This window comes from Hyperolius riggenbachi, chromosome 12 (assembly GCF_040937935.1).
Source record: "Hyperolius riggenbachi isolate aHypRig1 chromosome 12, aHypRig1.pri, whole genome shotgun sequence".
Taxonomy (NCBI): Eukaryota; Metazoa; Chordata; class Amphibia; order Anura; family Hyperoliidae; genus Hyperolius; species Hyperolius riggenbachi.
The window spans coordinates 85,312,267-85,327,967 of NC_090657.1; the positions used below are offsets into that span (position 1 = coordinate 85,312,267).

Genomic DNA, 15,701 nt, shown 5'->3' on the forward strand with positions numbered 1-15,701 from the left:
TGCTCTCACACTACCTGCTGCATCAACCAAACCATGTATTCAGCGTCATGTCCTCATTGGAAACACGCCCCCTTGTTTACAGGAAGGAATACGGGGCTTGAACTGTTGTCCCACTAACCCCGCCCCTTCCCCTATCAGCTACTGTAAGTGGATGAGTGACAGGAGCGGAGGGCAATCACAGGGCTGGCTGGAGCTGCGGTGACGTCAGCTCGCCATGTTGTAGGAAATAATCTGCGCTGTAGGAGGCTGGAGGTCTCGCAGACAGTGTGGGGGTGGATCGCAGCTGGCCTAGGTAATGTCACATTCTGGGAACATTAGCTGCGGCAGGTATGGCCTGTACTGTGTGTCAGGTGTATGAGGCTATTGTGTGCGGGCTTCAGTGAGTGGGGCGCAGTGACCTATTATTCTGCTGTTCCTAATACTAATACGATAAATTGCCATTGGAGAATACAGCTCAGTATAAGTCATGTGTATTTGTTTTGGGAGTGAATGTGGACATAACTGATGCGATATACTATTTAGTTGAAAAAACAAATAGAAGCTGACTATACATCTGCCGACTTGGTGGCCGATCGCTCATCTAATTCGGTAATTTTTATTGACTTGGATAAAAATCTGTGCCCGATCGACAATTTGAACAATTTTGGGCTGAAATTGGTCGATTAGATTGATTGGACATGTGGGGAAATCTTGAGTCGACGTGCTTGACCAGGTGCGTAGCAGAAAAGCGTCATGCAGCAATGATCAGAGGATAAACCAGGCTTAACACCACACAATCTTGATCTGTACAATATGATATAACCACATCTGTGTAGTTGGAGAGGCAACATACTGCATTGAGAATATTATAAACAGAATTGTTAGCTAAGCTCTGTATGCAAGTGCAGAGACACATCGCTGATCAGCCGTTGCCCGCTCTGCTCCTGATCGAGAATTATTATTATTATTATTATTATTTAGTATTTATATAGCGCCGACATATTACACAGCGCTGTACAGTGTATATATATATATCTTGTCACTAACTGTCCCTCAAAGGAGCTCACAATCTAATCCCTACCATTGCCATATGTCGATATTATGTAGTGTAAGTACTGTAGTCTAGGGCCAATTTTTAGAGGGAGCCAATTAACTTATCTGTATGTTTTGGGAATGTGGGAGGAAACCAGAGTGCCCGGAGGAAACCCACGCAGACACTTAGAGAACATACAAACTCTTTGCAGATAGTGCCCTGGCTGGGATTCGAACCGGGGACCCAGCGCTGCAAGGCGAGAGAGCTAACCACTACGCCACCGTGCTGCCCGAATGGGTTTCATTTTCAGATCAGTATTGCAGAAAATCAATCGCTTCCATGATCGGGAGCGGATTGTCTGAAACGATCTATTAGACCCGCCATTCTGACAGGAACTTGCTGTGTGTGTGCCCAGCATAAAGCTCAATGTTGCAATCTATGCTAATGATTTTTTTTTGTTAACTTCACGCCTCTTTTCCAAGAGCATCTGACTGGCAGTGAATTCACCATCTGTCAGTTGCTCCCCGTCCACCGGCCAGGCACTTGTTAGTGCTCAGCACTAATGGCAGACAGGTGCCCCCCCCTCCCCATGGGTTGCATCTGAGCGTGGCGACTTGAGACAGTTTTTCGCCATCTAGTGCAGCCAACCCGTGCATTTCACATTTTGTGATTTTTCTGCTCTATAGGCTTCTTGGTGTAGAATAGTAATGTTTTTTTGTTTTGTTTTTTGATGTTTTTTTGACTAATGGGCACATGCATTAGGAAGAGTGAAAATGGAGTTATCTGCATGATTGGGTATGCAATCATGTGACTGGTCCTCCTAATGCTATTTACCACCTAAACCAAATGTCATTTTCATAACATCTGATAAAACATGCAGGATGGGATACATTCCTTATCTGGAATATCTATTGAGAGAATTATCATATTAATGAATGTCCTAAGAACTCTTTTTCAGTGATTTTTTTTTCTTTTCTTTTTTTGAAGAGACTGGGTGTCATATACCTCTTGGTAGGAAGAGGACATTTTAATGATAACATTATTTGTTATTCAAGTACAGGTAGTCTTCAGTTTACGAACACGCTAAGGCCTGTAGGTTTGTTCTTAAAGGATACCCGAAGTGACGTGATGTGATGAGATAGACATGGGTATGTACAGTGCCTAGCACACAAATAACTATGTTGTGTTCCTTTTTTTTTCTTTCTCTGCCTGAAAGAGTTAAATATCAGGCATGTAAGTGGCTGACTCAGTCCTGACTCAGACAGGAAGTGACTACAGTGTGACCCTCACCGATAAGAAATTCCCCTTTTTATCTTTCTTGCTCTCAAAAGCCATTTTCTGCTAGGAAAGAGTTTTATGGTTGGAATTTCTTATCAGTGAGGGTCACACTGTAGTCACTTCCTGTCTGAGTCAGGACTGAGTCAGCCACTTACATGCCTGATATTTACTCTTTCAGACAGAGGAAGAAAAAAAGGAACTCAGCATAGTTATTTGTGTGCTAGGCACTGTGCTGTGCTAGGCACTGTACATACACGTGTATCTGATCATTTCACATGTCACTTCGGTTTTCCTTTAACCTGAATCAGTAAGTAAGTATCTAACTTTTTTGTCCATTAAAGTCACAGATTTGCTTTAAATCTCTAATGGGAATACATGGACACTGGAAGTCTGTATCCTGCATTTTACAATTTATGTAAGAATGGCAAGTTTTGGTTCCCCTGAAACATTTGTCCTGTTCTGTGGTCCCATTTTACAGTGCTGAATTGAAACAAGATACATGATTTTGCTAAAGGCAAAAAGCCCAAATTATTTCAACGCATTATGAAAAGTAGATGAGGAGGCTGCAATGTTTATGACTAAATTTAGTACAAACTTACGTGTGTCGCCCAGCAGGTTTCAGACTGTAGTTCATGTCCCAGGCTGTGCAGATGCATTCTTAGCCTGCAGGTTAGCATTGTGTTCTCTTACTATGGGGGGATGAAAGGATGACACATGGTGCGCAAGGGGGGAAAGCAGGAAGAACAATAGCATTGGGCTGCTATTGGGTGAGATAATTTTGCAGGATTGTGCTTTGATGCATCAGGGCTGAGTACTCACATTAGCAGGGCTGTGGAGTCAGAGCAATTTTTGGGTATCCGGAGTCTGTGTTTTCATAAACTGAGAAATCGGAGCCAGAGTTGGAGTTGGATGATTTTTGTACCCACTCCATAGCACTCAAAGAGCTTGATTCACAAAAGTGTGATAACTCGGTTATCGCACCTAAAAACTCAGTTTTAACGCCTAAAAACTTTTCATGTGCAAACTAGGGTGCTAAGTAGTTTTCACCCTAGTTTGCACGTGCAAACTAGAGTGCAAACTACTTAGCACCCTAGTTTGCACGTGAAAAGCTTTTAGGCGTGATAGCTCAGTTATCACCCTTTTGTGAATCAAGCCCAAAGAATTGTGAAGTCAGAGCAATTTTGGGTACTTGGAGTTGGTGGTTTCATAAACTGAGGAGTTGGAGTCAGATGATTTTTGTACCGACTCCACAGCTCGGCACATTAGGTGATCGATTTTGGACAATGTTAATCTAATGTATGTACCATTTACAGTGATAATTCAGTTCAGTAAAATAACATAAAAGGCCATTTCAAAGCATAAAAACATAACACTAAAGCCAGGCATAGAGAAGTTGTAGGACAGTTGCTTGTAAAATATGTTCAAAGGTTTGCTTCATGTCACATGATTTGGACACAGTCACCTTAACCATTGTGTATTTGTTGTGTAATAAAAGCATGTTAGGTAAGCTTTTCAGTGTGGCTTAGCTCCTGTACTTACATGTTTGAGGCTCCAAGGTAAATAAAAAGGCTTACAGTTTCTTTTTCTTAGAACCCAGTTAAAGTGGACCCAAATTAAAAATACAAGATTTCAGAAATAAAATCTATTTTCTAAATTATAATAATAAATAGCAGCCTTTTTTCAGTTGCATGATGACAAATATAAAATATTTTACATTTATTGGAGGAACCCCTCCCTTCCTTTCAAATTGCCGGCATTTTTCCGGCAAACTGGTGGAGTAGATGGTGTCCGGCAATGGAGGAATTGCTAATGGCTGCCCCCAGTATAACCCTAGCTATGAAAAGAGAAGGGTGAAAAGCATGCACTGAAATGATCATAGGTTTAAAGGAGTGTTTATTTATTTTTGTATGAGTCAGAGTGGTGCAACTACATATTTTGAATAAAAAAAAATGTTTGGTTTGGGTCCGCTTTAATGTGTGTGCAGTTACTGTGATACCAAATAGTTCAAGGGATTCCTAGGCCCTGGCCCTGTTATACGATTGTATTGTATAGATTAGATATTCTAGTACAAAGAGCAGCTATCCACATAGCACATAGTCCCAAATTACAAACCTGATATATGGTTTTAATGACCTAAACCACATCACTGGCATTGTTCTAGTTCTCTAAGTGTGTTTTGTATTCTCAAAAAAAAAGTCAGATGTCAGCCTGCATATTCTTCTTAGTTCAGATTTACCCTTATCCATCAGACTCACCCCCACCTTCAGCTCATTCAAGCAGGCCTTGAAGTCCCATCTGTTTTCCATAGCCTGCATAGCTCCAGTCCCCCCATTGAACTGCCATTACCCTCACCACATGTCTTTTATAAATAAAGTTTAATAATTTTGTATTGTCCAAGTTACATGGAGGTGTGATTGTAGGACCTGAAATGAGCAATTCATGCATGAAAATGCACTAATGTGTCTGAAACAAACAATTCTACAATTAATATTGAACTAATATTCCTCAACAGAAATGTGAAATACTGATATATCGTAAGAAGGATTCAATTGCAACTATTGCTGCCAGAAGTGATGCAGTCATATAGTCTATTATTATTTAGTATTTATATAGCGCCAACATCTTCTGCAGTGCTGTACAGTGTATATAGTTTGGTCACTAACTGTCCATCAGATGGGCTTCCAATGTAATCCCTACCATAGTTATATATGCATCGTAGTCTAGAGCCAATTTAGGGGTAGGGCCAATTAACTTATTTGCATGTTTTGGGGCTGTGGGAGGAAATCCACTCAGGCACTGAGAACATACAATCTCCTTGCAGATAGTGCTCTGGCTGGGATATAAACTGGGGACCTGGTGCTGTAGGGCGAGAGTGCTATCCATGATGCCACCGTCAAGTTCTTTAGCGCTCCATCTGAATTACCTTCTGGTAACATTTTGTGATCAGGAGACAGTGTTGCTATATTGTTGCAGTAAACACCAGGGCTGTGGAGTCGGTACAAAAATCCACCCACTCCATTCCTCAGTTTAGGATTCTACAGACTCCTCGATTCCGACCCTTCTAATTTTCATACAATCTTGTTCATTGAAAGTATGTAACATGAAATGCATCTCTTAACTGCCAACGCTTAGGAATTTTAAAATACAACTGAAGTGAAAAGGATATGTAGACTGCCATATTTATTCCCTTTAGTCATAGACTAAAACTAGTCCTTGGCAAGAGTACTTGTACAAGGTACAAGGTACAGACAGGAACAAAGAACATCTATCGCAGTATTGCGCAGATGCAGAATGCTCCTGGGTATGGAAGTGGCACACGGCTGGACTGCGCTCACTGGCTGGACTGCGCTCACTGGCTGGAGTGCGACCGAATCCAGTCCAGGTTGGACACCCCAAGTGGAGTCGGGTTAAAGAGACTCCGTAACAAAAATTGCATCCTGTTTTTTATCATCCTACAAGTTCCAAAAGCTATTCTAATGTGTTCTGGCTTACTGCAGCACGTTCTACTATCACCATCTCTGTAATAAATCAACTTATCTCTCTCTTGTCAGACTTGTCAGGCCTGTGTCTGGAAGGCTGCCAAGTTCTTCAGTGTTGTGGTTCTGTGATGCATCTCCCCCATCCAGGCCCCTCTCTGCACACTGCCTGTGTATTATTTAGATTAGAGCAGCTTCTCTCTTCTCTCTTATATTTTACAAGCTGGATAAATCCTCCTCTGAGCTGGCTGGGCTTTCACATACAGAGAAATTACATACAGGCAGAGCTGTCTGCACTCTGCAGGAAGAAACCGCCTGACACTTCAGTGGAAGATAGCTGCAGGGGGAAAGAAACACACAAATGATCTCTTGAGATTGAAAAGGAAGGCTGTATACAGCCTGCTTGTGTATGGATGTATTTTCTATGTGTGGACATACTGTACATCAATCTACTTCCTGTTTTGGTGGCCATTTTGTTTGTTTATAAACAAACTTTTTAAAACTGTTTTTAACCACTTTTAATGCAGCAAGGAGCGGCAAAATTGTGACAGAGGGTAATAGGAGATGTCCCCTAACGCACTGGTATGTTTACTTTTGTGCGATTTTAACAATACAGATTCTCTTTAACGTCTCCACCTGCTTTAATTGGTTGGTTGCCCTTCGTGCAACCTACACTTGTGAATAGTATTCTTTTACTCTTACAATTATATCTCCCTGAAGTTACATATCGCGCTATTTGGGCTTCCGTTGACTCTGTTCTTTTTCAAAGTCCCCACGCTTTTACACTATCATTATTATACTATTATACATGGTTCACAAATATAGGTATTATATTACTTTTATACTCTATTGTTGTTGTACTAGGACAGGGCAGAGGAGAGGTGTAGAATAAAAATGTTGCTACTTTTTCATTAAAGTGTAACTGTTGGGCATAAAATCAAAAATTTATTCTTTATCTGGTAAACAAGTCATGGGGATGCTAACCGGGCAATCCAAAAGTTAATATCGCTATTACTTTTCTTGTTGATAAATGATCATTCCCCAGTTTACCTGACTCTTATTCGGAACACACACAATTTGGTACACAAAAAGGAAGTTGCAGGGTATGCTGGGTTGTCCTTTTTTGCTTCACTATTTCCCCTCAGACTTAACTAATGCAGCCTGATTGGCTGAAGCCTCTTTCCCTCCTGTTGTCCCCTCCCACACCTCTGTTCCTCTCTAATTGGCCAATATTCCTCATGCTGAGACAATGCACTTTCTATAGTGAAGGGCGGGCAAATCAGGCAGAGGAGAGTAGGACAGGAAATGACATCAGGACTGGCTTCAAAATAGCCACAGTTAAAATGGGAGATGCTAAGAAGGTTTTTTTTTTTATTGTAGAAAAATCACTAAAATCAAAACATGGACAGTGCAATACATATGTTATGTAAGTAGAGCAAGTATTTGCAAGTATTTATCTACTTATATGTGTGTTTTTTTTTTGTTGTTGTTTGTTTTTTTAAGACAGTATAGCTGACAGTTCCTCTTTAATATTTCAGAAACTGTGTTGAGTCTGTCCATATTCATATAATGTCAAACCATGTTTTATTTAAAGATCCGAAACCATGCAGCATGAAAATGGTCAATAACAGACACAGATTAAATCAGTACGATGGAAATGCATTGACTCTGTTGTAAGTTAATATTTACAAGAAGAGAATTTATAGCTGCACTAGAATATCAGAATCATATGACTTTCTGTGAGGGTAAAGAATGCTCATCATATGATCGCTAGTGCTGCTGACATCACTAATAATAGACTGTGTTTTGGTATTGTTTGCGTAAGACAGAAAAAGGACAACTTGTTTTCAGGGCTGAATTACAGGTTGATGGGTGCACACAAATCTGACATAGAGTATAGGTGAAATTCCTTATACTTGCTATACAGCAGGGGTATCAAACTCAATCACAAAAGGGGCTAAAACCCAGCCTAAGTCGCAAACCAAATTGCGTATTAAAAGTTAATATTTATTGAGTCTCACCATGTTTCAACCAGAAGTACCGTATGGATTTGAACAGGTTGTCCATTAATACAATTGTAAGGAACTTACCTCCGGGATCCAGCGACGTGGCAGTCTCTACCAAGAGCGGGTCGAGTCCTGGCACTTCCGCATGTCGGCAGCTGTCCTCCGTTGGTGACGCGCGCACTAGGGATCGCTTTGCGCATACTGGTGGGTGAATGTCTCGCTCCTCTCGGCCGCAGTATGGTCTGAGGCGACGACCGAGGTGGTGTCAGCTAACAGAATAGTCAGCTGACACTTAAGCAGTGGTTTTATTTAAGAAATATAAAATAATGAATGCTGACCCTGGCTAGGATTGAACCCTGGTCTCTCACGTCGGAGGCGATGCCCTTAACCAGTATACTATAGCTGACACAGTCAGGATGTTTTGCTGGTCAGTACTGGTTAATCAGCTGACATCTATTGCCACCTGTGTCAGCTGATCTCTCTGTCAGCTGACACTTAAACAGGATTAATGCCTGCATGTGATTGGCTGTTGTGTGCTTGTGGCTGGCCACTGATTGGATGCTGTCAGTATTTAAACCTTGCTGTGACAGTTGCATGTTACCCGCTCTAGCTTGCTGGTTGCTGGGTGCTCTGTATACCTGCCCTTGTTATATTGGATTATCTGGAGTTTGACCTCTTCTTGTTTACTAGACCTCCCTTGTCTGCTGCCTGAACCGATCTATTGCCTGGATTATCGTTACGACTGTTTGCTGCCTGGTTTGGCCTCAGATACGTTCTTTGACCTCTCTTCTACCTAGCCCTCCTCTACTGCGATTTCTCTGTTTGTCCCTGTATGATCCTGGACTGTTACTGGACTTTGCTACTTTGTGTTCTTGTTCAGGCCTGGACGTTGATTCGCTCACCCTGCATTCAGCTCCAACACCTTGCACACTAAAGGCCTGGGTTTATCCGAAGTCAGGTAGGTGTTGTCTTCTCACCTCTCGTTCAAGCGGGGACGTGCCACATAGGGTGAAGGAGGTAGATTGGGGCATTGGAGCTGATTCGTGAGTGGATATTCCTACAAGCCTGACAACGATACAGGTAGTCCCCGGCTTATGAACGGCAGACTAACGATCCGCCGCAACGACGTCACAAAGTCAGGGACTACCTCTTCTGCTGAGCAGAGAAGGTGCAGCGGAAGCCGCGACATGTCTCACCTCTTCCTTGGTGGCTCATGTCAATCAGCGACGTCCTCTCTCCCTTAACTGTTCCCCCTAGCGGCTTCTCTTTCGTCGCGTAATGACAGGGGCTTCTTCTGATTGCATCATTACACAATGCAAGAGAAGCTGCTAGGGGGAACAGTGAAGTGAGAGAGGACATTGCTGATTGACATGGGCCGCCATGGAGCGGGTGAGACATGTTGCGGCTTCCGCTGCACAGTCTCTGCTCAAGGTACGGGGGCACAAGAAGCATAATGGGACACAGGTGGACACAATAGCGAGACACACCTGGACGTATGATGCACAAGGGGGATATAGGGAGACACAAGGTGGCACAAGGGAGAAACAAGATGGCACAAGGAGGTACAAGAGAGATCTAAGGTGGCACAAGGGAGACCAAGGACACACAGAAGGGGACAGAGGGGGACACTGGAGGCACAGGGGGGCACAAAGGAGGTACAGGGGACAGAGATGGCACAGTGTTCCATCTTAAGAACAGATTCAGGTGAACAAAGAACCTTCAGTCCCTATCTCGTTTGTTAACCGGGAACTACCTGTACATTAGAAAAGAATATATATATAGAACATATATATTAATATGTTTAACAATACAACAAAAACATCAAGGAAAAAAAGAATATTCCTACACATACAAAGTTAATATTTCTTTAACAAAAATTTTGAGGACAACTGACCCATGAAGGATATGGATGCTGCCGTATTTATTTCCTCTTAAATAATACCAGTTGCCTGGTAGTCTTGCTGATCGTTCATGCAGCAGTAGTGTCTGAATCACACAAACATCTGCATGCTTGTTCAGGGTCTGTGGCTAAACATTTTGGAGGCAGGGGATCAGCAGGACAGCCAGGCAATGTGCATTGTTTAAAAGGAAATACATATGACATCCTCATGTCAGGTGTCCTTTAAGGTTTTAAGCATTCTCACCTATTTGTTGGGTGATAAGTGTGTGTTTACTGAGTCATTGAGTAATAGGGGTGTGCTCACCTATTTGTAGGGTGATAGGGGTGTGCTCACCTATTTGTAGGGTGATAGGGGTGTGCTCACCTATTTGTAGGGTGATAGGGGTGTGCTCACCTATTTGTAGGGTGATAGGGGTGTGCTCACCTATTTGTTGGGTGATAGGGGTGTGCTCACCTATTTGTTGGGTGATAGGGGTGTGCTCACCTATTTGTTGGGTGATAGGGGTGTGCTCACCTATTTGTAGGGTGATAGGGGTGTGCTCACCTATTTGTAGGGTGATAGGGGAGTGCTCACCTATTTGTAGGGTGATAGGGGTGTGCTCACCTATTTGTTGGGTGATAGGGGAGTGCTCACCTATTTGTAGGGCGATAGGGGTGTGCTCACCTATTTGTAGGGTGATAGGGGTGTGCTCACCTATTTGTAGGTTGAGCGGGGTGTGCTCACCTATTTGTTGGGTGATAGGGGAGTGCTCGCCTATTTGTAGGGTGATAGGGGTGTGCTCACCTATTTGTAGGGTAATAGGGGTGTGCTCACCTATTTGTTGGGTGATAGGGGTGTGCTCGCCTATTTGTAGGGTGATAGGGGTGTGCTCACCTATTTGTAGGGTAATAGGGGTGTGCTCACCTATTTGTAGGGTGATAGGGGTGTGCTCACCTATTTGTAGGGTAATAGGGGTGTGCTCACCTATTTGTAGGGTGATATGGGTGTGCTCACCTATTTGTAGGGTGATAGGGGTGTGCTCACCTATTTGTAGGGTGATAGGGGTGTGCTCACCTATTTGTAGGGTGATAGGGGTGTGCTCACCTATTTGTAGGGTGATAGGGGTGTGCTCACCTATTTGTAGGGTGATAGGGGTGTGCTCACCTATTTGTAGGGTGATAGGGGTGTGCTCACCTATTTGTAGGGTAATAGGGGTGTGCTCACCTATTTGTAGGGTGATATGGGTGTGCTCACCTATTTGTAGGGTGATAGGGGTGTGCTCACCTATTTGTAGGGTGATAGGGGTGTGCTCAGCTATGTGTTGGGTGATAGGGGAGTGCTCACCTATTTGTAGGGTGATAGGGGTGTGCTCACCTATTTGTAGGGTGATAGGGGTGTGCTCACCTATTTGTAGGGTGATAGGGGTGTGCTCACCTATTTGTAGGGTGATAGGGGTGTGCTCACCTATTTGTAGGGTGATAGGGGTGTGCTCACCTATTTGTAGGGTAATAGGGGTGTGCTCACCTATTTGTAGGGTGATATGGGTGTGCTCACCTATTTGTAGGGTGATAGGGGTGTGCTCACCTATTTGTAGGGTGATAGGGGTGTGCTCAGCTATGTGTTGGGTGATAGGGGAGTGCTCACCTATTTGTAGGGTGATCGGGGTGTGCTCATTTATTTGTTGGGTGATAGAGGTGTGCTCACCTATTTGTAGGGTGATAGGGGGTGTGCTCACCTATTTGTAGGGTGATAGGGGAGTGCTCACCTATTTGTAAGGTGATAGGGGGAGTACTCACCTATTTGTAGGGTGATAGGGGTGTGCTCAGCTATGTGTTGGGTGATAGGGGAGTGCTCACCTATTTGTAGGGTGATCGGGGTGTGCTCATCTATTTGTTGGGTGATAGAGGTGTGCTCACCTATTTGTAGGGTGATAGGGGAGTGCTCACCTATTTGTAGGGTGATAGGGGGTGTGCTCACCTATTTGTAGGGTGATAGGGGTGTGCTCACCTATTTGTAGGGTGATAGGGGTGTGCTCACCTAATTGTAGGGTGATAGGGGAGTGTGCTCACCTATTTGTAGGGTGATAGGGGAGTGCTCACCTATTTGTAGGGTGATAGGGGAGTGCTCACCTATTTGTTGAGTGATAGGGGGAGTACTCACCTATTTGTAGGGTGATAGAGGTGTGCTCACCTATTTGTAGGGTGATAGGGGGTGTGCTCACCTATTTGTAGGGTGATCGGGGTGTGCTCACCTATTTGTAGGGTGATAGGGGTGTGCTCACCTATTTGTAGGGTGATAGGGGAGTGCTCACCTATTTGTTGAGTGATAGGGGGAGTACTCACCTATTTGTAGGGTGATAGAGGTGTGCTCACCTATTTGTAGGGTGATAGGGGAGTGCTCACCTATTTGTAGGGTGATAGGGGGAGTACTCACCTATTTGTAGGGTGATAGGGGTGTGCTCACCTATTTGTAGGGTGATAGGGGTGTGCTCACCTATTTGTTGAGTGATAGGGGAGTGCTCACCTATTTGTAGGGTGATAGGGGGTGTGCTCACCTATTTGTAGGGTGATAGGGGTGTGCTCACCTATTTGTAGGGTGATAGGGGTGTGCTCACCTATTTGTAGGGTGATAGGGGTGTGCTCACCTAATTGTAGGGTGATAGGGGAGTGTGCTCACCTATTTGTAGGGTGATAGGGGAGTGCTCACCTATTTGTAGGGTGATAGGGGAGTGCTCACCTATTTGTTGAGTGATAGGGGGAGTACTCACCTATTTGTAGGGTGATAGAGGTGTGCTCACCTATTTGTAGGGTGATAGGGGGTGTGCTCACCTATTTGTAGGGTGATCGGGGTGTGCTCACCTATTTGTAGGGTGATAGGGGTGTGCTCACCTATTTGTAGGGTGATAGGGGAGTGCTCACCTATTTGTTGAGTGATAGGGGGAGTACTCACCTATTTGTAGGGTGATAGAGGTGTGCTCACCTATTTGTAGGGTGATAGGGGAGTGCTCACCTATTTGTAGGGTGATAGGGGTGTGCTCACCTATTTGTAGGGTAATAGGGGTGTGCTCACCTATTTGTAGGGTGATAGGGGTGTGCTCACCTATTTGTTGAGTGATAGGGGGAGTACTCACCTATTTGTAGGGTGATAGGGGTGTGCTCACCTATTTGTAGGGTGATAGGGGTGTGCTCACCTATTTGTAGGGTGATAGGGGTGTGCTCACCTATTTGTAGGGTGATAGGGGTGTGCTCACCTATTTGTAGGGTGATAGGGGTGTGCTCACCTATTTGTAGGGTGATAGGGGTGTGCTCACCATTTGTAGGGTGATAGGGGTGTGCTCACCTATTTGTAGGGTGATAGGGGTGTGCTCACCTATTTGTAGGGTGATAGGGGTGTGCTCACCTATTTGTAGGGTGATAGGGGCGTGCTCACCTATTTGTTGGGCGTGCACAAGGCTGTGAGCACATATAGAGTGCAGGTTTGTGCTCTCCATTTCATCTTTTTCTGATACTGCTTATAATCATGCATATTTGAAGCTCTTGCGAACCACATAAAATGGTGAGACGGGCTGGATTTGTTTGGTCTGGTTAGTTTAGCACCTGTGCTGCACAGGAAATAAACTGATTAGTCAAAATGTATGCATTTTTTTTGTAACAGTAAAAATGTATTTTTACTGTATTTTATCGGTATACAATTTACCATACTTGTGTAGTACAACCAGGGCTGTGGAGTCTGTACCAAACTCATCCGACTCCTACTCGACCCATCATTGACTGAAACTCCAGGTACCAAAAATTGCTTTGACTCCTGGACTTTGACACCACAGCCAGTATAAGATCCTGTTTGAGCAGTACATCCAACAAACTTCATGTCCATTGCTGGGCCTTACCCAACAAAGGAAATTGTGGTGTTGATGCACCAATGCTTGGAGTTTGTCTAGGGGTTTTTGTTTGTCCATCTTGCCTCTTGAGGGCAGCAGTTCGGTATGTGTGCCTGGCTTTGAAGTGATCCTAAAGCAAAAAAACAACAACAACTTATAATGAATTGTATGTGTAGTACAGCTAAGAAATAAAACATTAGTAACAAAGAAGAGGGTCTCATATTTTTATGTTCAGCTTCTTCTTTTTTTTTTTTTTAACATTGCATCATTCTCTAATTTGCAGTTTACAAACTACACTCTGTATTTTAAACTATGGAAAACAAAAGTTGGCCTTTCTTGAAACAGAAGGTATTTGCGATAATTCAGGTTGGAGTGAGCATATGATGTCTCCAACAATGCATCACTGCTAAATATGCAAATCTTCCCTTGTTGTCCCTGTAAGCTAGCCACACCTCTAGCATTTTAGTAAGAGAGCTTTTGGGTCTTTTGTATCCCCTTACACAATCCAGAGTTCTGGATCACCGTGAGCTTGCTGGGTAGTCTGTAACAATTTTATACTATGAAACAGAGCAGAGCTAATGACCCTTTGACTTTCCCTGCAGTAAAATCTTATATGAAGTTGTCTTTCACTGTTTCGTTGATGTATAAGTGCTTCAGAAAATAGCACAGTAGCCGACCAAGTTTGGTCTGAGACTACAGAGAAGCTCTTTGTGAGAGATCGCGGAAAAGCCGCCGCGTGTGCCACTGAGGAGGCGGCTGATTCCGCGTCCAGCGCGGCGGTTTGCACGCGGAAGCGTGTGTCTAGTGGCAGGGCGGAACGTCGAAAAGCCGCCGCATGCAACAACAGTCAGGCGGCTGGTTCCACGTCCAGCGCGGCGGTTTGCACGCGGCAGCGTGTGTCTGGTGTGGCTGGGTCTGTTAGTGCACACAGGCTTAGGAATACGCGCGCGCGCTGAGAGGCAGAATTCTTATACTAGGCAGGGAGAGTCAGCTGACCACGCCGATCAGCTGACTCCTGAGCAGGATACTATTGGTTGAGCAATTAGGGGTGATGCTGGAGAGCACTACTCCATATATAGTTTCTGCTGGCCAGTTGCTAGTTGTCTGCCGTTGCGATCACTACGTGGAAGCACTCAGACCTCAGTCAGATCCTACAGTGTGTTTGAACCATGTGGACCTGGGAACTCACACTTAGCCAGATTACTTGAACTGTTATTGTGTTTATGCTCAGACTAGTTCCAGAGTGTAGAGACCAAGGACCTCACACCCAGCTTAGGGAACTGTACTATCATTTGTGTTTATGCTCAGACTAGTTCCAGGGTGTAGAGACCAAGGACCTCACACCCAGATTAGGGAACTGTATTACCATCTGTGTTATTCTTCAGACTAGTGCCAGGGTGCTTAGACCACGGACCTCGCACCCAGACTAGGCATTGTTTGATATCTGTTATGACTTATTGCTTTTCTGACTACTCCTCTGTCTTCTGATTGGGTACCTCGCACATCTGATCTTCCGTTGCCAGACCCTGCTTGCCTTGGATACCGAATCAGCCTTCTGTCTTTGTACCTTATCTGTCAGTGTGTTGCCGACCAGCCGAGTCCGACCTCGAGAGCTATCTCTCCTGTTAAGAGATAGTCTCCAGACCAGTTAGTGACTGCCACCTTCAGGTGTCACTCACTCTCTGGCCTTCCCTATCTTCAGCCTGACTCCACTCCTTGAGGAGTCTCAGGCTGCTGGAAGGTTCCCGTGCTCTCAGAGCATTGTCTCCTTACTGTCGATTATCACCTGCTCTGCAGGTGCATTACTCAAAGTGCTACTGTTACACCAAACACTCACATACCAACAGGTGTCCAGAGGTTATAAATATATCTGTATTATCGGTGATTCTGCAGATCATCAATAATCAGGTATATATCTGCATTCTTGGTGATACTGCAGATCACCAATAATCAGATTCTCTCTGCGTGCTGACACCAATCGTTACAGAACGGCAGACCAAACCCAAATGGACGCACTTCACAGCCGTCTTAATGCACTCACCACCTTGGTGGAAACTTTCATCCGAGTGCTAGACCGTCACCAGACTCAAATCAACGCTTTGTCTGGGACTGTGCAAGTCTATCAGACGGCTGTGGACGCAGTGCGATCTCCTCCTAGCACAGACATACGCA

General features: G+C 44.3%; 2 protein-coding genes across 5 annotated transcripts in view; one reads left to right on the forward strand and one right to left on the reverse strand.

The window, feature by feature from the left end:
- Positions 1-78, reverse strand: part of BRCA1 (BRCA1 DNA repair associated) — a 243,881-nt gene extending 243,803 nt beyond the window's left edge. The window contains exon 1 of the mRNA XM_068264418.1: positions 15-78. The gene's annotated coding sequence lies outside the window, so the exon portion shown is untranslated. The remainder of the gene's footprint in view (positions 1-14) is intronic.
- Positions 1-15,701, forward strand: part of NBR1 (NBR1 autophagy cargo receptor) — a 137,151-nt gene that overhangs the window by 10,555 nt on the left and 110,895 nt on the right. Inside the window, exon 1 of one of the 4 annotated variants that reach the window (XM_068264429.1) lies at positions 183-292. The exons of 1 other annotated variant lie outside the window; for it this stretch is intronic. Coding sequence is in view for 1 of the 3 variants with exons in the window: in XM_068264427.1 (XP_068120528.1) it covers positions 296-327 (32 nt within the window). In the remaining 2 variants the exon portion in view is untranslated. Of the gene's footprint in view, positions 1-182; positions 328-8,641; positions 8,731-15,701 lie in introns of those variants that run through there. 2 more of the 4 variants (XM_068264427.1, XM_068264431.1) reach the window with 2 other exon arrangements.